The sequence below is a fragment of the Pan paniscus genome, chromosome 13 (genome assembly GCF_029289425.2).
Source record: "Pan paniscus chromosome 13, NHGRI_mPanPan1-v2.0_pri, whole genome shotgun sequence".
Classification (NCBI taxonomy): domain Eukaryota; kingdom Metazoa; phylum Chordata; class Mammalia; order Primates; family Hominidae; genus Pan; species Pan paniscus.
Genome location: NC_073262.2, coordinates 81831582 through 81856427, shown reverse-complemented (window position 1 = coordinate 81856427; position 24846 = coordinate 81831582). Strand labels below are relative to the sequence as shown.

General features: G+C 38.5%; 1 protein-coding gene across 2 annotated transcripts in view; it reads left to right on the top strand.

Moving 5' to 3' along the window:
- The window catches only part of SESTD1 (SEC14 and spectrin domain containing 1), a 162290-nt gene that overhangs the window by 55696 nt on the left and 81748 nt on the right, over positions 1-24846 (top strand). For both annotated transcript variants that reach the window (XM_034954591.4, XM_055108824.2), the window contains exon 2: positions 17301-17380. In XM_034954591.4, the coding sequence (XP_034810482.1) occupies positions 17326-17380 (55 nt within the window). In that variant the 5' untranslated portion in view covers positions 17301-17325. The remainder of the gene's footprint in view (positions 1-17300; positions 17381-24846) is intronic.

The following is a 24846-nucleotide window of genomic DNA, read 5'->3' as shown; positions in this document are numbered from 1 at the left end:
TGATCTTTTCCTGTTGAACTAGTCCTGTATCATTATATAATGCCCCTCTTTGTCTTTTTAAAGTGCTGATGCTTTAGTTTTGTCTGATAGAGGAATAGCTACGCCACGCCTGCTCACTTTTGGTGTCCATTTGCATGGACTGTCTTTTTCCACCTGTTTACCTTAAGTTTATGTGAGTCCTTATGTGTCAGTTGAATCTCTTGAAGACAACAGATACTTGGTTGGTGAATTCTCATTCATTCTGCCATTCTGTATCTTTTAATTGGAGCATTTAGGCCATTTATATTCAACATTAGTGTTGAGATGTGAGGTACTATTCTATTCATCATGCTATTTGTTGACCGAATACCTTGGTTTGTTTTCATTGTGTTATTGTTTTACAGGTCCTGTGAGATGAATGCTTTAAGGAGATTCTATTTTGGTGTATTTCGAGGATTTGTTTCAAGATTTAGAGGTCCTTTTAGCAGTTCTTGTAGTGCTTGCTTGGTATTGGCAAATTCAACATTTGTTTGTCTAAAAAATACTTTATCTCTCCTTCATTTATGAAGCTTAGTTTTGCTTGATACATTTCATTGGCTGATAATTATTTTGATTAAGGAGGCTAAAGATAGGACCCCAATCCCTTCTGGCTTGCAGGGTTTCTGCTGAGAAATCTGCTGTTAATCTGATAGGTTTTCCGTTATAGGTTACCTGATGCTTTTGCCTCACAGCTTTAAGATTCTTTCCTTTGTCTTGACTTTAGATATCCTGAAAACTATGTGCCTAGGTGATTATCTTTTTGCAATGAATTTCCTGGGTGTTCTTTGAACTTCTTGTAAGTGGATGTCTAGGTCTCTAGCAAGACCAGGGAAGTTTTCCTCGATTATTCCCTCAAATAAGTTTCCCAAGCTTTTAGATTTCTCTTCTTCCTCAGGAACACCAATTATTTTTATGTTTGGTTGTTTTAACATAATCTCAAATTCCTTTGAGGCTTGTTCATTTTTAAAAATTCTTTTTTGTCGTTTTTGGATTTCATTAATTCAAAAGCCTTGTCTTTGAGCTCTGAAGTCCTTTCTTCTACTTGTTCAATTCTATTGTTGGAACTTTCCAGTGTGTTTTGCATTTCTCTAAGTGGGTCTTTTATTTCTAGGTGTTGTGATTGTCTTTTCTTTATGATATCTATTTCTCTGGAGACGTTTTCGTTAATATCCTGTATTTTTTAAAATTTCTTTAAGTTGGTTTTCACCTTTCTCTGGTGCCTCCTTGAATAGCTTAATAATCAACCTTCTGATTCTTTATCTGGCAATTCAGAGATTTCTTGTTGGTTTGGATCTGTTGCCAGAGAGGAGCTAGTGTGATCTTTTGGGGGTGTTATAGAACCTCATTTTGTCATGTTACCAGAATTACTTTTCTGGTTCATTCTCATTTCGTTAGACTGTTTCAGTGGAAAGATCTGGAACTCAGGGGCTGCTGTTCAGATTCTTTTGTCCTACAGGGTGATCCCTTGGTGTGGTGCTAGGGATGGGGCTTCCTGAGAGCCAGACTGCAGTGATTGTTATTGCCCTTCTAAGTCTAGCCACCCATTGGGGTTACCAGGCTCCAGGCTGGTGCTGGGGAATGTCTGCAAAGAGTCCTGTGATGTCATCTGTCTTTAGGTCTCCCCTCTGTGGTTATCAGCACCTGCTCAGGTGGAGGTGGCAGGGGAGTAAATAAGGTAGACTCTGTGGGAGTCCTTGATTTTAGTTTTGTTTGGTGCTGGTTTTCCTGAATGCTGGTTATGCTGGTAGTGAAGTTGTCATGTGGACAGAATCAGGACCTCGGTTTAGCCAGAGTGTTGCAGGTGGTGGAATTAGCTGTTGTTTTCTCCTTTTTTGGAGCAGGGTTATTCTGTTGAGTTACTGTAATGGCTTGACTTGGTTGGCCTCCAGCCAGGAGGTGGCACTTTCAAGAGAGTGCCAGCTGCAGTGGTAGGAGGTGGATATAATCTTGCCCCACATTGGCCAGGATGAGTACTTTGGTTTCTCCGGTTTGGTTGTGGCCATAGAGCTCCCAAGAGCTTTATCTTTTGTCTTTGGCTACCAGGGCAGATAGAGCAAAACCATCGGCAGGGTTAGACTAGTCTGAGCTCCGACTCTCTTTGGGTGGGGGTTTCTGTGGTCACTTTGGGGGATGGTGGGTGGTTCTCAGGCCAATGGAGTTATGTTCCAGGGTGATTATGGCTGCCTCTGCTGCGTCATACAGATCACCAGGGAAGTGGAAAAGCCAGCAGTGACAGGCCTCACCCAGCTCCCATAGAGTCAGCAAGGCCAGTCTCACTCCCACCTTGCCCCCACCAACCACACTGAGTTTGTATCCAGACAGCCAGAGAGCAGGGCTAGGGTCTTGCCCTCAGGTACAAGCCTTCACATTGAGAAAACAAGCAGGGCTCTCAGGTCTCTCACCTCCCTGCGTGCCCACCTGCATGGTCAGCTGTGGCTTCTGTGCTTGTATCTGCACTTCCCATTTGCCCCCTACTCCCCGGATTCTGCTTAGGAAAGTTTGTGCTCAGATGAAATTATTACAGAGTTCAGCTAGGAGCATCCTTCACCCTGTGGCCCTTTACGCAATTTCACCAGCTGCCTTACCTTCCCTAAGGGACCTCTGTGAAATGAGGTCAGGAATGGCTTCCCTGGGCTCATCCTGGGGACCAGGAGTGCCTACAGGGCTCTTCCAGCTGCTGCTTCTCCTTTTATATTTCACACAGCTCCCTAAATCCATTTCAGCTCTATGTAAGATTAAATTCTTCTCCCATGATCTGGATTTTTGGGTTCCCCAGTGGGGATGTGTGTTCAGAGGCTGACTTTCCCCCCTCTCACACTTCATTGATTCACAGTTTTTTAGCTGTTTTGTGGTGTTTGCAGCAGCAAGCCACTTCTTTCGAAGGCTCTGTGAACTCTAGTTTTCCTGTTATGTTCCTGTGGTCATTCTTGGAACAAAAGTTAACAATATGCGTCTCCAGATGCTGTACTGTCTGTCCAAGTGGGAGCTGCACGTTAGTCCTGTCTCCTATTTGCCATTTTCCACCTTTATGTTATTTAACATTTTATTGTGGAAATGGTGGTGGTGTTGGTTGTATTTTGCAAGATTTTTCCTTTGTTTATTTTGTACATTATCTATTTAAATTTTTCTATTAGATACTAAGATAACCAGAAAGAGAAAGATTTTTGTTTTTTTTTAATGACTGTGCTAAACACTTGAAAAACTGGAGCAAATAACTTGAAAAATTAAATTAAATTTGACCTAGTGGTACAGTAATAATTATTTTTTATTAGCCATCTCTTTTGTGACAACAGTGAAAGAGATTGATGGAAAGGAGACTCTAGAAGGGAGGAAGAGATACAGAGTAAATACAATTGTTTTCATCTCTTGACTGCTTTACTTTTTATCTGTCAGTTCATTTGATCTTGGCTTATACACCCACAAAACTGTATTTCTCTTTAGTATTACTTTAAGCTGCATTTTTATCACTTTCAAGTTATTCTTAAAACAATTTTTAAAAGCTGTTTAATTTTTTTAAAACCCAGCATTTTACCATGCTAAAGTGGTTGTGTAAAGGAAAGGTTGGATAAAGCACCCATCTCTCAGGAGATAGTGATGAAATGGAAGATTGCTTCTGGATATCATAGTTTGCCAAAGTAAATCTAGACCGAGAAACTAAAACCATTTTCCTTTTCCCTTTTAGAGATGTGGAGAATGCAGTTGTGAAAAATTAAATTTTAGCATTTGATGGTGTAAGATCAATAATTTGACTTGGAAATCTTCAATAATATTAATAGATTTTATCCATGAATCACCTGCATCTATCATTTCTTATGCCTTGTCTTAGGGATTCCAGATGTTCCTGTTTCTTGGATGCTGTTTAATTAGGTTTGACTATGGCAAGGGTTAAAATCTCAATGTATTGATGTGCATTTTTATTCAAATTAAATGGCAACAGAGTAAAAAAAAAAAAAAAAGCCTTAAGTGTGGTTGGAGACTGTCTACTAAACTCTCAATTTTAGTTTTGCTGCTTCTACCAACTTTCTCCACTGATTAAAAGAGGAGCCTATTTTAGCCAACTTAAGGAGAAAAGGGATTTATTTTGTATAATTTACAGAATTGATGAGAAGGATGGAGAAATAAGTTCAAAAAAATAGGAAGGAATTAAAGGCAGCTGAGAATTTGTCTCTGCTCATATACCATAAGGAAAATCTGGTTAGGAAGCCAGTTCTGTTTCTGTGACTGTTGTCTCTGTATCTGCATTTCTTCCTCAAGGTTGAATTTTTTTTTTTTCTGGGGGAACATCCCATGGACAACTGAGATCAGTAGTTCCCTTGTTTCTAGCTTTCAGGAGTCCCTGAGGTCAAAACTGTTTTTTATAATTCTTAGGTTTTATTTGCCCTGTTTACTGTGTTGACATTTGTGCTGATGGTGTAAAAGCATTGGTGGGAAAAAGTGCTGGTGCCTTAGCATGAATCAAGGCAGTGGCATGTCTGTATGCATGTCAACCTAAAAGGAAGAAGCTGAGGCAAAATTAATATAAGTAGAGAGGTTTTTTTGGCTAAGCTCAAGGACTGCAACCTGGGAGCATAGATTCAAATTGTCCTGAACATGCACTTTGATTAGTAGCAGTTAGAAGTAGATTTTTAAGGGCAAAAAAAGTTGTTTGTCAGGAATTCTCATTGGTTCACAGAAATAACATTGATTAGTGATTGGCTCTACGTTGTTAAGCTATAAGGTATGGGTTATGGCAAAAAAGTTGTCAGAAATTCTCATTGGTTCACAGAAATAACATTGATTAGTGATTGGCTCTACATTGTTAAGCTATAGGGTGTGGGTTATAATGTCTGGTGGGGCATTATTAGATTTATTTATAGCTACTTATGGCAATAGCAGGCAATTTCAGAAGATGAATACACAGCTCAAGACGTGGAGTAGGGCATGATTGTGGTCTCATTTTAGTGTCTCTCTTGGTCTGATAATTAAAAGGACTTGCATTCCTCAGATAAAAGTTCTTTCTTTTTTCATCTGTACACACGTGTATGTGTGTGTATATATATATATATGAAACTTTTCATTGACAATATTTCTCACATCAAATGTGTGAGTTTTTTCTTCACACCAGTCAATTCTCCAGCTCTCCAGATACCACCTGGGTGTCCTACAACCCAATTCAATTCTAGCAGTAAGTGCCTGGAGTTATCAGATCCAGGGTTTAAGGGCTCAATCCCACAAGACTGTCCTCACTTTATTTATTTATTTGTTTCTTTTTATTTTTTATAGACAAGGATCTTGCTATGTTGCCCAGGTTGGACTCAAACTCTAGGGCCCAAGCAATCCTCCCACCACAGCCTCCTTAGTAGCTGGGACTACAGGCTCAGGCTGTCTTCACTTTAGCTGCCATTGCTGGGCTGTCCTCTCTTTAGATGCCAGGCACAAGTATTGGGTCCGCAGGTTACCCACACTTCTGTCTGACTTGGCTGCAAATCAAGGTTCTCATCACCCACAACCCCTTCAGGTTCGATAATTCACTAAAACAGCTCACAGACTTCAGTAAGACAATTTACTTATGATTACTGGACTATTATAAAGGATACAACTCAGGAGCAGCCTATAGAAGAGATGTTTAATGCAAGGTATCAGGGGAGGAGGCATGGGGACCTTCCATGGCCTCTCTGGGTGTGCTACCGTCTCAGCACCTTGATGTGTTTACCCACCTGGAAGCTCTCTGAACTGTTCCCCTCCCCCTTTTTAAAAAATAGAGTGGGGTTCTTGCCATGTTGCCCAGGTTGGTCTTGAACTCCTGGGTGTCATGGGTGGTACTGCCTGGGGCCGGCTTTGCAGTTTTTAAAGGGATTTACCAAGACAGTTGTAGGTAAAGAAAGGCAGATTTATTAGCGAAAGTATAAAAATATGCTGCAAGGTTGCAGTGGGCAGCACAGCAGAGAAAGGGTTGTCTGCCAAGAGGTGGGGGCTGGAGGGAAATTGTATAGAGTCATGCTGCAAGGGGGCTATCTGCAAGGGGAATAAGGTCATTGTGCCTGCAGGTTGTTTGTGATTAACCATCTGTCAGAACAGTTGTTCATTGTTTCCCATCTGGGATCACCCCTTCCTTGTTGTTGCTTACTTATCAGGACTCCACATCTCCCCCACCCCCTCTGACAGAACAGCAGTGACAAATCTTTGGCAATGAGGTGGAGGTCTCATCTTCCAACTGCTGTCTGGCATGCCTAGGGCATGGAGTAGGCCCTACCTATGGTTGTTGGTTTGTCAGGAGACCCTGTGGGTCATTGTTCCAGATTGTGGGATTTAGGATATTGGATCTTTCTGGAGGAAGGCACTCATCAGAGAGGGGAAGCATGTCAAGATGAAACTGGTGACCAGCTGAATGCAGGGGAGATTCGTGAAGGTAGCAGGCATCTTTGGGGAGAGAATGATTCCATTCACAGTATCATTTGAAAGTGAAACTGTTGAATTCTAGAAGATAAAGTTTTGTTTGTTAAAGCCGTTGGCCAAAAAGGGAGACAAACCTCTTGCTTTGTGACTGTTTTTCCTTATTGGAAACCCATTTAGGTAACCTGAAAATTAAACTCAAGGAAAAAGTGTTTGAATTTAATTAGACACAGAAAGTATGTGTTCAGCAGGGGAATACATGACTCTTAGGAACAGCATAAGTTGTTTTTTTGATTACATTGAGAATTTAGACATATCAAGAAAAGCCAAGGGTCCGAATTAAATTATGTTCGAGGAAAACATTGCTTAAGTTTTTTGACTTAAAGTTGAAACATTAAAATATTATGCTAATGTTAACATTAGGCCATAATAACAGTTAGAATTGGAGGAAAATGTGACAGGAGCTGACAAAAACTGGGGAGTGTTATTTTATTAGGCCTTCTTTAGGGGAGAAAAAGCAGAAAGTAGCGGGACACAGCAAAAGTTAAACTGAGATGATTCTGAGAAGTTTTAAAAATAAACGTTACAAAATGAAAAGTAAAACTTGCAGTTTTATTAAGAACAGATTAATACCGTAAGAAAACCTTGTTTTAACATGGGGAGAGGCAATGTTAGAAAGACTATCCTGAATAATTCCCTTTCATTTATAACCAACTTAATCACATACAAAATTCCTTTCCTAAATTTCCCTTTACAAACCTTCTTATGACTTACACAGACTATTTTTGACATGCTTGGACTTTGTGACTTGTCCTAAGCATTCCTCTTTCTTTATTATTATTATTATTATTACTATACTCTAAGTTTTAGGGTACATGTGCACAATGTGCAGGTTAGTTACATATGTATACATGCGCCATGCTGGTGCGCTGCACCCACTAACTCATCATCTAGCATTAGGTATGTTGCCCAATGCTATCCCTCCCCCCTACCCCCACCCCACAACAGTCCCCAGAGTGTGATGTTCCCCTTCCTGTGTCCATGTATTCTCATTGTTCAATTCCCACCTATGAGTGAGAATATGCGGTGTTTGGTTTTTTGTTCTTGCGATACTTTACTGAGAATGATGATTTCCAATTTCATCCATGTCCCTACAAAGGACATGAACTCATCATTTTTTATGGCTGCATAGTATTCCATGGTGTATATGTGCCACATTTTGTTAATCCAGTCTATCATTGTTGGACATTTGGGTTGGTTCCAAGCCTTTGCTATTGTGAATAATGCCACAATAAACATACGTGTGCATGTGTCTTTATAGCAGCATGATTTATAGTCCTTTGGGTATATACCCAGTAATGGGATGGCTGGGTCAAATGGTATTTCTAGTTCTAGATCCCTGAGGAATCGCCACACTGACTTCCACAATGGTTGAACTAGTTTACAGTCCCACCAACAGTGTAAAAGTGTTCCTATTTCTCCACATCCTCTCCAGCACCTGTTGTTTCCTGACTTTTTAATGATTGCCATTCTGACTGGTGTGAGATGGTATCTCATTGTGGTTTTGATTTGCATTTCTCTGATGGCCAGTGATGGTGAGCATTTTTTCATGTGTTTTTTGGCTGCATTAATGTCTTGTTTTGAGAAGTGTCTGTTCATGTCCTTCGCCCACTTTTTGATGGGGTTGTTTGTTTTTTTCTTGTAAATTTGTTGGAGTTCATTGTAGATTCTGGTTATTAGCCCTTTGTCAAATGAGTAGGTTGCGAAAATTTTCTCCCATTCTGTAGGTTGCCTGTTCACTCTGATGGTAGTTTATTTTGCTGTGCAGAAGCTCTTTAGTTTAATTAGATCCCATTTGTCAATATTGGCTTTTGTTGCCATTACTTTTGGTGTTTTAGACATGAAGTCCTTGCCCATGCCTATGTCCTGAATGGTAATGTCTAGGTTTTCTTCTACAGTTTTTATGGTTTTCAGTCTAATGTTTAAGTCTTTAATCCATCTTGAATTGATTTTTGTATAAGGTGTAAGGAAGGGATCCAGTTTCAGCTTTCTACATATGTCTAGCCAGTTTTCCCAGCACCGTTTATTAAATAGTGAATCCTTTCCCCATTTCTTGTTTTTCTCAGGTTTGTCAAAGATCAGATAGTTGTAGATATGCAGCGTTATTTCTGAGGGCTCTATTCGGTTCATTGATCTATATCTCTGTTTTGGTACCAGTACCATGCTGTTTTGGTTACTGTAGCCTTGTAGTATAGTTTAAAGTCAGGTAATGTGATGCCTCCAGCTTTGTTCTTTTGGCTTAGGACTGACTTGGTGATGCGGGCTCTTTTTTGATTCCATATGAACTTTAAAGTAGTTTTTTCCAATTCTGTGAAGAAAGTCATTGGTAGCTTGACGGGGATGGCATTGAATCTGTAAATTACCTTGGGCAGTATGGCCATTTTCACGATATTGATTCTTCCTACCCATGAGCATGGAATATTCTACCATTTGTTTGTATCCTCTTTTATTTCGTTGAGCAGTGGTTTGTAGTTCTCCTTGAAGACGTCCTTCGCATCCCTTGTAAGTTGGCTTCCTAGGTATTTTACTCTCTTTGAAGCAATTGTGAATGGGATTTCACTCATGATTTGGCTCTCTGTTTGTCTGTTGTTGGTGTATAAGAATGCTTGTGATTTTTGCACATTGATTTTGTATCGTGAGACTTTGCTGAAGTTGCTTATCAGCTTAAGCAGATTTTGGGCTGAGACAGTGGGGTTTTCTAGGTATACAGTCATGTCGTCTGCAAACAGGGAGAATTTGACTTCCCCTTTTCCTAATTGAATACCCTTTATTTCCTTCTCCTGCCTAATTGCCCTGGCCAGAACTTCCAACACTATGTTGAATAGGAGTGGTGAGAGAGGGCATCCCTGTCTTGTGCCAGTTTTCAAAGGGAATGCTTCCAGTTTTTGCCATAGATAGCTCTTATTATTTTGAAATATGTCCCATCAATACCTAATTTATTGAGAGTTTTTAGCATGAAGCATTGTTGAATTTTGTCAAAGGCCTTTTCTGCATCTATTGAAATAATCATGTGGTTTTTGTCTTTGGTTCTGTTTATATGCTGGATTACATTTATTGATTTGTGTATATTGAACCAGCCTTGCATCCCAGGGATGAAGCCCATTTGATCATGGTGGATAAGCTTTTTGATGTGCTGCTGGATTCAGTTTGCCAGTATTTTATTGAGGATTTTTGCATCAATGTTTATCAAGGATATTTGTCTAAAATTCTCTTCTTTGATTTTGTCTCTGCCCGGCTTTGGTATCAGGATGATGCTGGCCTCATAAAATGAGTTAGGGAGGATTTCCTCTTTTTCTATTGATTGGAATAGTTTCAGAAGGAATGGTCCCAGTTCCTCCTTGTACCTCTGGTAGAATTCGGCTGTGAATCCATCTGGTCCTGGACTCTTTTTGGTTGGTAAGCTATTGAATATTGCCACAATTTCAGATCCTGTTATTGGTCTATTCAGAGATTCAACTTCTTCCTGGTTTAGTCTTGGGAGAGCGTATGTGTCGAGGAATTTATCCATTTCTTCTAGATTTTCTTGTTTATTTGCGTAGAGGTGTTTGTAGTATTCTCTGATGGTAGTTTGTATTTCTGTGGGATCGGTGGTGATTTCCCCTTTATCATTTTTTATTGCGTCTATTTGATTCTTCTCTCTTTTTTTCTTTATTGGTCTTGCTAGCCCTCTATCAATTTTGTTGATCCTTTCAAAAAACCAGGTCCTGGATTCTTTAATTTTTTGAAGGGTTTTTTGTGTCTCTATTTCCTTCAGTTTAACTCTGATTTTAGTTATTTCTTGCCTTCTGCTAGCTTTTGAATGTGTTTGCTCTTGCTTTTCTAGTTCTTTTAATTGTGATGTTAGGGTGTCAATTTTGGATCTTTCCTGCTTTCTCTTGTGGGCATTTAGTGCTATAAATTTCCCTCTACACACTGCTTTGAATGCGTCCCAGAGATTCTGGTATGTTGTGTCTTTGTTCTCGTTGGTTTCAAAGAACCTCTTTATTTCTGCCTTCATTTCGTTATGTACCCAGTAGTCATTCAGGAGCAGGTTGTTCAGTTTCCATGTAGTTGAGCGGTTTTGAGTGAGATTCTTAATCCTGAGTTCTAGTTTGATTGCACTGTGGTCTGAGAGATAGTTTGTTATAGTTTCTGTTCTTTTACATTTACTGAGGAGAGCTGTACTTCCAAGTATGTGGTCAATTTTGGAATAGGTGTGGTGTGGTGCTGAAAAAAATGTATATTCTGTTGATTTGGGGTGGAGAGTTCTGTAGATGTCTATTAGGTCCGCTTGGTACAGAGCTGAGTTCAATTCCTGGGTATCCTTGTTGACTTTCTGTCTCATTGATCTGTCTAATGTTGACAATGGGGTGTTAAAATCTCCCATTATTAATGTGTGGGAGTCTAAGTCTCTTTGTAGGTCACTCAGGACTTGCTTTATGAATCTGGGTGCTCCTGTATTGGGTGCATATATATTTAGGATAGTTAGCCCTTCTTGTTGAATTGATCCCTTTACCATTATGTAATGGCCTTGTCTCTTTTGATCTTTGTTGGTTTAAAGTCTGTTTTATCAGAGACTAGGATTGCAACCCCTGCCTTTTTTTGTTTTCCATTTGCTTGGTAGATCTTCCTCCATCCTTTTATTTTGAGCCTATGTGTGTCTCTGCATGTGAGGTGGGATTCCTGAATACAGCACACTGATGGGTCTTGACTCTTTTTCCAGTTTGCCATTGTGTGTCTTTTAATTGGAGCATTTAGTCCATTTACATTTAAAGTTAATATTGTCATGTGTGAATTTGATCCTGTCATTATGATGTTAGCTGGTTATTTTGCTCGTTAGTTGATGCAGTTTTTTCCTAGTCTCGATGGTCTTTACATTTTGGCATGATTTTGCAGTGGCTGGTACAGGTTGTTCCTTTCCATGTTTAGCGCTTCCTTCAGGAGCTCTTCTAGGGCAGGCCTGGTGGTGACAAAATCTCTCAGCATTTGCTTGTCTGTAAAGGATTTTATTTCTCCTTCACTTATGAAGCTTAGTTTGGCTGGATATGAAATTCTGGGTTGAAAATGCTTTTCTTTAAGAATGTTGAATATTGGCCCCCACTCTCTTCTGGCTTGTAGAGTTCCTGCAGAGAGATCTGCTGTTAGTCTGATGGGCTTCCCTTTGAGGGTAACCCGACCTTTCTCTCTGGCTGCCCTTAACATTTTTTCCTTCATTTCAACTTTGGTGAATCTGACAATTACATGTCTTGTGGTTGCTCTTCTCGAAGAGTATCTTTGTGGTGTTCTCTGTATTTCCTGAATGTGAATGTTGGCCTGCCTTGCTAGATTGGGGAAGTTCTCCTGGATAATATCCTGCAGAGTGTTTTCCAACTTGGTTCCATTCTCCCCGTCACTTTCAGGTACTCCAGTCAGATGTAGATTTGGTCTTTTCACATAGTCCCATATTTCTTGGAGGCTTTGCTCATTTCTTTTTATTCTTTTTTCTCTAAATTTCCCTTCTCGCTTCATTTCATTCATTTCATTTTCCATAGCTGATACCCTTTCTTCCAGTTGATTGCATCGGCTCCTGAGGCTTCTTCATTCTTCACGTAGTTCTCGAGCCTTCGTTTTCAGCTCCATCAGCTCCTTTAAGTACTTCTCTGTATTGGTTATTCTAGTTATACATTCTTCTAAATTTTTTTCAAAGTTTTCAATTTCTTTGCCTTTGGTTTGAATGTCCTCCCGTAGGTCAGAGTAATTTGATCGTCTGAAGCCTTCTTCTCTCAGCTCGTCAAAGTCATTCTCTGTCCAGCTTTGTTCCGTTGCTGGTGAGGAACTGCGTTCCTTTGGAGGAGGAGAGGTGCTCTGCTTTTCAGAGTTTCCCGTTTTTCTTCTCTGTTTTTTCCCCATCTTTGTGGTTTTATCTACTTTTGGTCTTTGATGATGGTGATGTACAGATGGGTTTTTGGTGTGGATGTCCTTTCTGTTTGTTAGTTTTCCTTCTAACAGACAGGACCCTCAGCTGCAGGTCTGTTGGAGTACCCAGCCGTGTGAGGTGTCAGTCTGCCTCTTCTGGGGGATGCCTCCCAGTTAGGCTGCTCAGGGGTCAGGGGTCAGGGACCCACTTGAGGAGGCAGTCTGCCCGTTCTCAGATCTCTAGCTGCGTGCTGGGAGAACCACTGCTGTCTTCAAAGCTGTCAGACGGGGACATTTAAGTCTGCAGAGGTTACTGCTGTCTTTTTCTTTGTCTGTGCCCTGCCCCCAAGATGTGGAGCCTACAGAGGCAGGCAGACCTCCTTTAGCTGTGGTGGGCTCCACCCAGTTTGAGCTTCCTGGCTGCTTTGTTTACCTAAGCAAGCCTGGGCAATGGCTGGTGCCCCTCTCCCAGCCTCACTGCCGCCTTGCAATTTGATCTCAGACTGCTGTGCTAGCAATCAGCGAGACTCCGTGGGTGTAGGACCCTCCGAGCCATGTGCGGTATATAATCTCCTGGTGCGCCGTTTTTTAAGCCCGTCGGAAAAGCGCAGGATTCGAGTGGGAGTGACCCGATTTTCCAGGTGCCGTCTGTCACCCCGTTCTTTGACTAGGAAAGGGAACTCCCTGACCCCTTGCGCTTCCTGTGTGAGGCTATGCCTCGCCCTGCTTTGTTTTGCACATGGTGTGCGCACCCACTGACCTGCGCCCACTGTCTGGCCGTCCCTGGTGAGATGAACCCGGTACCTCAGATGGAAATGCAGAAATCACCCGTATTCTGTGTCGCTCACGCTGGGGGCTGTAGACCGGAGCTGTTCCTATTCGGCCATCTTGGCTCCTCCCACATTCCTCTGTCTTAAACAACCAGTCATTCTATTTTAGGACAAGAATTTACCATACGAGATTTTTTTTCTCATACGAAGTCTTTTTTTTTTTTTTAAATAACCTTCCTTTCCCAAAATGCCTTTTTACCTTTCTAACTTTCTTCATGTCTCTCTTATTCCCTGGTTCCTTTTACCTTGTTTCATATGTAACCTTTACGTAACCTGTGAATTAGGGAAAAATTATTTTCCTTTTATTGGGAAGTTAAGGTTTCCATTTCATTTGCTGTGTGAGTTCTGTGAAGGAGGATCAAATGAGGAGGTAATTTACATACTGTAGAAGTTATCCCCTCTTAAGAGATTGTTGAATTAAGTTTCTTGCTGGGGCTTGTTTGAATAAGTGTGGGCTATATTTTAAACCCCTGAAGTATGACTATCTAAGTTGAAGTTTCTATTTAGTCTGTTTTCACACTGCTATAAAGAAATACCTGAGACTGGGTAATTTGTAAACAAAGGAGGTTTCATTCACTCAAAGTTCTGCATGGCTGGGGAGACCTCAGGAAACTTAACAGTCATGGTAGAAGAGGAATCAGACACCTTCTTCACAGGGTGGCAGGAGAGAGAAGTAAGGAGGGCAGGGGAAACTGCCATTTATGAAACCATTAGATCTCTTGAGAACTCACTATCACAAGAACAGCATGGGGGAACCACCCCCATGATCTAATCACTTCCCTCAATCTACATATGGAGATTACAATTCTCTTCCTCAAAACATGGGGATTGACGATGAGATTTGGGTGGGGACACAGAGTCAAACCATATCCAGTGGCCTGTCCTTCTGCATCAAGAACACTTACTTGGAGAAGTGTCCTTAGGACAATCTAGAGTGGGCTGGAAGCTTCTAAAGCAGCCAGCAGTTAAGCCTGTCTCTTGTCCTTGCGTTTTTCTTTCTCTGTAGCTCTGTTCCCCTTATTCTGTTCTCAATTACTGAAGAACTTGAAGGCTGTGTCCAGCAATGTTGGGAAAGTAGTTTGTGGTCTCTGATCTAGCTTTTGGAGTTCATGTCTGATGTATGGGGATGCCTGGCTGATAAACAGCTATGACAGTGAGGTCTTCTGGGCTCTGGGGGTTCATATTAGTATATTTTCTCATAGCCTCAGCCAGCTTGGTATAAAATAGGGCTGGGTTTTAATTTGACCCCTGTCTTATTTCCCTTAGTTTGGCATAATTTACAAGTTTTATGTGGCCTTTTTCATGCTCTGAATCAGGCAAGTGATCATGTGATTATGATATTTCCTTCTGTGGTCTCCCTCTTGATAACCCCACCTAGGATCAGTGTAAGGCATTGCCGTTCTCCCAGGGCCGGACTCCTGGGGGTTTGGGGTATGCACTTCATCTGCTCACCTTTGAGCCAGAGACCATATGTGGGATTTTTCCTCATGGGTGCAATATGTGGTAAAAATAATATACATGTCCTGCCAAGTGAGGTAGAAGGAAGCAATAGTCCTTTAAATTCCTTCATGAAATGAGGAGGGCCCCTACTGAAAGAGCCAAAGCTTAGTTTTTATTTGGGAAAGATCAGACATTAGGAAGGGAACATGGACTCTGATGGTTCCTAGATCCCCATTTGCCACGTCCTGGAGCAGCAGAACTTTTTCTGAGGCCAAAATGAGATCATAGGTGGCCTCTGACCTAGTATGAGAAGGGAAGTAGAATCCCTGATAAGGAGGAGGCACTGGTAAACAACATCAAAGGTTGGGATGTTGAGGGGAAGGTGAGAGAGAGGGAGCAGATGGAGTAGGGGTAATTGAATGTGAAGGTGGTTTGTTAGGGGAAGAAGGTGTGGCCTCAACCCATCCAGCTAGTTGGGGAGAACGGGAGAGAGTAAAAGAAAGGCCATCCAAAATGTCAAAAGAGTCAGTGGGGCCAGAGAATATAGTCATGCACATTCAGCAGATTTGGTGGAGATCAGGATCCCGAGAGAGTGAGTTATGAAAGCCTGGAATAGGAACTTCATACCATTTAAAAGAGTTGCAACAGAAAAGGTCAAGCTGTAAAATAATACTGGGGCAAGGGTCCCACCTGGTGGCCAGGAGGATTCCTGATCTGAAAGTTTATAAGGTGGCCATGTTGTATTACACAAGAAAATTAAACTTTGTTTTTGAGAGTCTGAGGGTCAGATTTATCCATTATTTTAGGATGCAACCCAGAGATGAGTCTGAAGGAATAGATGGGGTTTGTCCCATGATGGGACTGGAAAACAACAAGCTGTTTGGGGCTAATAAAATAATAGTAGCTACCTTGTAGAAATGTTGTGAAGACTAAGATAATAAAAAGAAATCGTTTAAAACAGTGCGTAGTTTATAATAAACACTTAGTCAATGTTAATTATAATAATTATTATCACCCCTTTATCAAACTTTCAAATCAGGTCTTCAACAAGCTGGTCACAAGACAGGAGATCTAAGATGTGAATCCAAGCTGTCTGGGTTCTTGTATAACTGGATAACAACCCATCATGAAGTGCTACTAGTTTTAGATTAAAGATGTAAATTGTGAGCTTTTTTCCTTCTACTTCCTACTAGTCTGTTTGCCGGGCTAATATAGAACAAACTTGAATAAACAAATCGCAAATTTTCAAGGGAACTTGAATATATCATCTAGATGGACAACTTGTTTTCTTTGAAGACAGATGCAAATGGTTGTGTTTTTTAAGTTGTAAACACAAAAGCTATAAAATTATATACTGGTTTAATTAGTCTTGTTTAATTAGCCATTATCTGACCAATGTTACAACTCCATCTTTTTTTTTCCTCAACATTTTTTTTTGTTTGTTTTTTAAAGACTGCCTTTTTTTCCCACCCCCTAGAGCAGGGCTGTTTCTGGAGTTTTTAGCTCTAGCTGGTAGCACAGCCTTAGGTGGGATAGGTTAATAGCAGGTATTTGCTGAATAAGTAATATACTCATACAAAGAGTCATATTTTCTGCTGTTCTAGAAATGTCTTCAAGAGAATATGCTTTCACTAAATACAATAAAATTTCACAGTGTACTTCAAGGAACTGCTCTGTGTTGTGATGGTGGGTGGGTGTGAGATGGGACAGGGGAGGAAGGGATAAAATGTGATTGAGAATACTCTCTCAGACATGAGTATAAGAGGATAATAGAATTGAATCTGATTTTGTTCATTTTTGTTGTTGTTTTGTTTGAAAGGTCCTGCTCTCCTTAAAATCAAAATTTGATGGTATATTGGGCTGGCCAAGCCTGAATGCCTGCCATGGCAAAACCTCCATTTAAGGGAAACTATCTTGCCCTTAGCCATTGCTATAAGGGTAGTCCCTTTTTGTATTTAGCTATAACCCCTGGCTATGGCGGAGTAGACCCTGGAAAACTGAATCAAAGAATAGTGAATTGTGGCCTGGTACAAAAAGATGAGCTGGCCTAATCAAATTTTTCCCTGGAAAATTAAAAACTGTAAAATGTAGAGAGATGGAGGCAGTTAACAATGGGGGCAAAAATTGAAACAATGTGTTAGAAAATGTAGTGAGATAAACAGGATAAGATGTGGTACCATGTGTTATAGAGGAGCAAAAATATGAGAAATCAGAAAAAGCCATTTAATAGTGAAATGGAAAGAATCAGATATTTGGCATTAAGCTGTGTAATTAATAAGGAACACAGAGGAAGATTGACTGCCTGTTTGATTGATTCATTTGTTTATTCAACAAATTAATTTTTTAGTTACTAGTATGTACCAGGCAGTGTTTTAGCCCGAGTATTGCTCTGAGAAAGAATTAAGCCAGTGATTCTCAACCACTTGTGATTTTGCCTACCAGAGGATATTTGGCCATGTCTAGAGACATTTTGGTTGTCACAGCTGGGAAAGGGAGGTGGTATTGGTTTTTAGTGAGTAGAGAGAGACCAGGGATGCTGCAAACTATTCTACAATGCACAGGATAACTCCCTACAAAAAAAGAATTATCTTGCTCAAAATGTCAGTAGTTCTCAGGTTTAGAAACTCTGGGATAAACTATCATTAGGATATATTTCGTGGAATAATTGTTGTCTTGTAGTTGACATTTGACTTTCTGTGTTTTCAGAATTAAGGAAGTTCACTGGAGTAAAATGGAGGCCTCAGTAATATTACCCATTCTGAAGAAAAAACTAGCCTTCCTTTCAGGTATGATTTCTTCTTAAAATGTGAAGTGTTTGATATACAAACTTTTTAATAGTTTCTTCTTTGTTAAGTATGACAAATGCATTTTTTTTTAATGAAAGTTTTGTTTAAAAGGTATTTCTAAGACATCTTTAAATCAGAATGAAGAGCTAGGAGAGCTAACTCTGTACTGGTTCTTGGCAGGCCAATTTATTTTTCTAATTTCATTTTTTTAGATTCAGGGGGTACATGTGCCTGTCTGTTGCATGGGTATATTACATGATACTAAGGTTTGGGGTATAATTGATTCTCCTCACCCAGATAGTGACCATAATACCCAGTAGGTAGTTTTTCAGCCCTTTTCCCCTTCTCTCCCTCCCATGCAGTAGTCTCCAGTGTCTGTTCCTCCCATCTTTATGTCCATGTGTGCCCAATGTTTGGCTCCCTCTTACAAATGAGAATGTGCAATATTTGGTTTTCTGTTTCTGTGTCAATATTCACCTAGGATGATGGCCTCTGGCTGCATCCATGTTGTGGCAAAGGGTGTGATTTCCCTGTTTTTTTTACAGCTGCATAGTACTCTGTGATGTATATGTACCACGTTTTCTTTATCCATTCCACTGTTGATGGGCACCTAAGTTGATTCTGTGTCTTTGCTATTATAAACAGTGCTGCAAGGAACGTATGAATGCATGTGTCTTTTTGATAGAGCAATTTATTTTCCGTTGGATATGTACACAGTAATGGGATTGCTGGATTGAATGGTAGCAATCCCATTACTGGGTATATACCCAAAGGAAAATACATTGTTTTGTAGATTCTCTGTTTTAAGTTCCCTGAGAAGTCTCCAAACTGCTTTCTCCAGTTACTGAACTAAATTTACATGACCACCAACAGTGTATACGCATTTCCTTTTCTCTGCAGCTTCACCAGCATCTGTTATTTTTTTGACTTTTTAATAATAGACATTCTGACTAGTATGAGATGATATTTCATTGTCAATTTGATTGCATTCCTGTGATTATCTGTGATGTGCATGCTTGTTGGCCACTTGTATGTCTTCTTTTGAGAAATGTCTGTTCATGTCCTTTGCCCACTTTTTAATGGGGTTGTTTTTTCCTTGTTGAATTGATTAAGTTCATTATGGATTTTTGGTATTAGGCCTTTGTTGGAGGCATAGTTTGTGAATATTTTCTCCCATTTTGTAGGTTGTCTGTTTATTGATAGTTTCTTTTGTTGTGCAGAAGCTCTTTAGTTTAATTACGTCCTACTTTTCAATTTTTGTGTTAGTTGCAGTTACTTTTGAGGACTTAGTCATAATTTTTTTTCTGAGGCCGATACTCAGAATTGTATTTCCTAGGTTTTCTTCTAGGATTTTTATAGTTTTAGGCCTTAGGTTTAAGTCTTTAATTCATCTTGAGTTAATTTTTGTATATGGTGAAAGGTATGGTTCAGTTTCATTCTTCTGCATATGGCTAGCAAGTTATCCCAGCATCATTTATTAAATAGGTAGTTCTTTCCCCATTGCATGTTTTGTTGAAGATCAGAAGGCTATAGGTATGTGACCTTATTTCTGGAATCTCTATTCTGTTCCATTGGTCCATGTGTCTGTTTCTGTACCAGTACCATGCTGTTTTGTTTACTGCAGCCTTGTAGTGTAGTTTGAAGACAGGTAATGTAATATCTCTGGCTTTTTTCTTTTTGCTTAGAATTGCTGTGGCTAGTTGGGCTTTTTTTTGTTTCCATATGAACTTTAGTTTTTTTCTATTCTGTGAAAATTGACATTGGTAGTTTGATATGAATAGCATTGAATTTGTAGATTGCTTTGGGCTGTATGGCCATTTTAACATTTTAAATATGACGATGGAATGTTTTTCCATTACTTTATGTCTTCTGTTATTTCTTTCAGCAGTGTTTTATAGCTCTCTTTGTAGGTATCTTTCACCTTTTTGCTTAGGTGTAGTTTTAGGTATTTTTTATGGCCGTTATAAATGGGAATATGTTCTTTATTTGGCTCTCAGTTTGAGTGTCATCGGTGTTTGGAAATGCAACTTAGTTTTGTATATTGATTTTTTTACCCTGACATTTTACTAATGTAATTTATCAGTTCTAGAAGCCTTTTGGTGGAGGCTTTAGGGTTGTCTAGGTATAGAAACATAAAGTCAACAAAGAGCAATAATTTGACTCCTCCTTTTTCTAATTCTATGCCTTTTATTTCTTTTTCTTGCCTGATGGTTCTTGCTAGGACTTTTAGTACTATGTTGAATACAAGTGGTGAGAGTAGCTATCCTTGTTTTTTTCCATTTCTTAAGGGGAATACTTTTAGCATTTGCCTGTTCAGCATAATGTTGGCTGTGGGTTTGTCTATAGATAGCTTTTATTATTTTGAGATGTATTTCTTCAATGCGTAGTTTATTGAGGGTTTTTATCATGAAAGGATGTTGGATTTTATCAAAGGCTTTTTCTGCATCTATTGAGATGATCATATGGTTTTTAATTCTGTTTATGTGGTGACTCACATTTATTGATTTGTGCATGTTGAACTGATCTTGCATCCCAGGAATAAAGCCTAATTGAATGTGGAGGATTAACTTTTTGGTTTGCTGTCAGATTCCATTTGCTAGTATTTTGTTGAGGATATTTGCATCTCTGTTCATCAGGGATATTGGCCTTTAGTTTTCTTTTTTTGTTGTTGTGACCTCACCAGGTTTTGGTGTCAGGATGATGCTGGCTTTACAGAAGAGGGAATCCCTCCTCTTTAATTTTTTGGAATAATTTCAGTAGGATTGGTACTAGCTCTTCTCTGTATGTCTGGTAGAATTTGGCTGTGAATCCATCTAGTCCAGGGGTTTTTTTGATTGGTAGATTTTTTTAAATTACCAATTCAGTTTTAGAACGCAGTATTGGGCTGTTGAGGGCTTCAGTTTCTTTATGATTCAACCTTGGGAGGGTCTGTGTTTCTAGGAAGTTATCCATTTCTCTAGAGTTTCTAGTTAGTGTGCACAGAAGTCTTTTGTATTTCTGTAGGATCAGTTGTAATGTCACCTTGTCATTTCTAATTGTCCTTATTTGGATCTCCTCTCTTTTTTTTCTTTCTTAATCTAGCTAGTGGTCTGTTGATCTTGTGTATCATTTGGTGTTGTCAGCCCCCCACCCCTTTTTTTGAGACAGGATCTCACTTTGTCACTCAGTCTAGGGTGGAGAGCAGTAGTACGAACAAGGCTGGCTGCAGCTTTGACCTCCTGAGCTTAAGCGATCCTCCAGCCTCAGCCCTGACAATTAGCTGGGACTACAGGTGTGTACCACCATACCCAGCCAATTTTTGTATTTTTTGTAAAGATGGGGTTTTGCTGTGTTGCACAGGCTGATCTCAAATTCATGAGCTCAAGTGACTCACTCACTTTGATACGTTGTATCACTGTTTTCATTTATCTCAAAACAATTTTTTGATTTCTGCCTTAATTTTGTTTACACAACATTCATTCAAATGCAAGCTGTTTAATTTTCATGTAATTGTGTGGTTTTGAGAGATCTTCTTGGTATTGATTTCTATTTCTGTTACACTGTGATCTGAGAGTATGGTTGGTATGATTTCAAGTTTTTTTTATTTATCGAGACTTGCATTATGGCTGAGCCTGTGGTTGGTCTTAGAGTATGTTTCATATGCAGATGAGAAGAATGTATATTCTGTGGTTGATGGGTAGACTGTTCTGTAGATGTCTATTAGGTCCAGTTCGTCAAGTGTCAAATTTAAGTTCAGAATATGTCTGTTTTCTCCCCGATGATCTGTCTAACTCTATTGGTGGAGTGTTGAAATCCCCTGCTATTATTGTGTGGCTGTCTAATTCATCTTGTAGGTCCAGAATTACTTTTTTTATGAATCTGGGTACTTCAATGTTGGGTGCATGTGTATATATTTAGAATGATTAAGTATTCATGTTGAATTGAACCCTTTATTATTATGTAATGCTCTTCTTTGTCCTATTTTATTATTGTTGGTTTAAAGTCTGTTTTTTCTGATATGAGAATAGTGATCCCTGCTCTTTTTTTGTATATGTGTAATAGGTCTTTCCCCAACCCTTTTCTTTGAACCTGTCATTGTCATTACATGTGAGATGGGCCTCTTGAAGACAGAAGATGGATGGGTCTTGTTTTTTGTTTGTTTGTTTGAGACAGGATCTCGTTCTGCCACCCAGGCTGGAGTGCAGTGGTGCGATCATAGCTCACTGTAACCTTGACCTCCTGGGCCCAAGCAGTCCTCCCACCTCAGCCTTTCGACGAGCTGGGACCACAGGCATGTGCCATCATGCCCAGCTAATTTTCTCATTTTTAATTTTTTTGTAGAGACAGGTGTCCTTATATATTGCCCAGGCTAGTTTCAAACTCCTGGGCTCAAGTGATCCTTCTACCTCAGTCTCCCAAATTGCTGAGATTATAGGCATGAGCTACTGTGCTTGGCCAAAACTTTTTTTTGGATCCATCTTGCCATTTGGTGTCTTTTAAGTGGGGTGTTAGACCTTTTACATTCAAGGCTAATATTGATATGTGAGGTTATAATCCTATTTTTAAGTTGTTACCTGGTTGCTTTGTAGTCTCAATTGCGTAGTTGCTATATAGGGTCTGTGGGCTATGTAATTAAATGTGTTTTTGTAGTAGCAGGTGTTCTTTTGTTACCATATTTAGAACTCCCTTAAGGATCTCTTTGGTCTAGTGGTAATGAATTCCCTTAGGAATTACTTGTATGGAAAAGATTTTATTTCTCCTTCACTTATAAAGCTTAGTTTGGTGGCATGTGAAATTCTTGGTTGGAAATCTTTTTCTTTAAGAATGCTGAAAATAAGCCTCCAGTCTCTTTTGGCTTATAATGTTTCTCCTGAGAAGTCCACTGTTAGCCTGACAGGGTTCCCATTGTGTGTGATCTGACTCTTCTCTAGCCTCCTTTAAGATTTTTGATGCTCTACACATTCGGAGAAAGCTCTCTAGGAATGAACTGTAAAAATAATCCCTGAATGGCATGAACCTGGGCGGCAGAGCTTGCAGTGAGCCAAGATCGCGCCACTGCACTCCAGCCTGGGCGACAGAGCAAGACACCGTCTCAAAAAAAAAAAAAAAAAAATCCCTGAAAATACAGTCTTCTGATACTTATTCTGTTCTGTAATTTCATTAAAATGACCTCTACAAGGTAGATGTCATGATGTCTCACTTCTGATATGAAAATGTAATAATAATTGACTAACTGGCATCCAAATAATTGTTTCTGAAATACAGAATAATTAGTTTTTATGATAACTGTCTTCTAGCTTTTTTCTTCCATCTTCCTCTGAGAAAGTTTCAGTACACTGAAGGAGTTAATATCCATTATTCTGTTTTCACTCTTTGGTGTTCAAAACTGCTTATATACACTTGAATTTATCTTCGGTTATCAACTTGAAGTGTGTATCAGCTAAGATGAGTCAAGGGGAAGCTATGAGTGGGACCATGTATGTATGGTACATTGGGTGTAGTGATCTTCTGGAGTTTAGATCGTTGAGTAAATCTCTACATGATTTAGTATAGATACTGTAGCTCTGCCAACTCAGAGTTATTTGGACTGCATTATCTTGCTTTCTCTGTGTTATTCTTTTTTATGTCCTGTCCTAATTGCCTTGATAATACTAATGTCCTTTTTTCAAAGTATGTTATGTCTCTGTATAATTGACATGTTTTCCTAGTATTATATTATATATTGTATATAATATACTATATTGTATATGCTATATTATATACTGTATGTAATATACTATATTGTATATGCTGTATTATATATTGTATATAATATACTATATTGTATATGCTATATTATATATTGTATATAATATACTATATTGTATATGCTATATTATATATTGTATATAATATACTATATTGTATATGCTATATTATATATTGTATATAACATACTATATTGTATATGCTATATTATATATTATATATAATATACTATATTGTATGTGCTATATTATATATAATATACTATATTGTATATGCTATATTATATATCATATACTATATTGTATATGCTATATTATATATCATATACTATATTGTATATGCTATATTATATATTGTATATAATATGCTATATTGTATTGCTATATTATATATTGTATATAATATGTTATATTGTATATGCTATATTATATATTGTATATAATATACTATATTATATATAATATGCTATATTATATATTGTATAATAGTAATATATGTATATAATATACTATATTATATATTGTATATTATATACATATATAACATATATACATATCATATATTACATATACACAATATATAATATACAAAAACGATATAATATATATTGTATATATAAGTAATATATAGTATATCATATACTATATATTACTATTATACAATATACAATATACTATATTATATACATTATATATACTATATATACAATATGTAATATATATTGAATTTATAATACTATACTATATTAATACAATATATAATATTAATATATGCTATATTATATATTATACTCTGATATGAATGATGATTTTGTAAATATTCTTATTCATAGCTTTGTGCATTTTTTTCTCTTCTATACCTGGAAAGTTTTGTCTATTTTGTACAAGTTCAGCAGTATGCATTTTTATAAGTAGAACTGGTATAAGGATAATATGCATTTATATTTGTGTTAGGTTTTGTCAGATTGCCCTCCAAGAAGATTGTTTCAATTTCTATTTTTTCCAATGGTGTGTGAAAATGCCTGTGTTCTCACACTCTTTTCAATAGTAGACACTATTATTCTCTTATAATCTTTACCATGACATTTTTGCATCTTGTGATGCTTGTCTCTGTGTAGCATTTGATGCTTTTGACCATAACTATCTTGAAAGTCTTTTTCCTGTTGGCTTTCACCCCTCTGGTACTTTTACACTGGTGATTATTTTATTGTCCCTGAATGAAAGCTGAGGGAATGGATTTAAATATAGCCCTGAATGTTAAATTTATCTTCTAAAGACAATTCTACAGTGAGTCAGAGTGCCATAGTCCAGGTGTGAGCCTTTTTTGGGGCTTGGCTTAATGCGTGGATAAAGCTTAGCAATTTTGAGGAGTAAATGAAAGACTTCTTAGCCTGTTCCTATTAACGCCCTCTCTTGACCATTGATGATTTAAGCCAGTAATTTCCAAACTTTTTTAGTAATAGAGAAAATTTTTTCAAACCAACAGAGTCATTCAGGGGATGCAGTTTGAAAACCACTTGTGTTAATCCATTTTTTTTTTTTTGAAAAATGACACATATTCTGAACAAAAAATAGGCAATTGAAGTCGTATTGATTGATTACTAAGTTGAATCACCTTAGATGATTATTTGTTGACATTAAACAAAGTGGTTGGATGGCAGTAATGGTTGACCTAATGGAGGACAGAGGTTCATTTATGGTTCATATGTTATGAATTGCATTTGTGTCACTAATATGAGT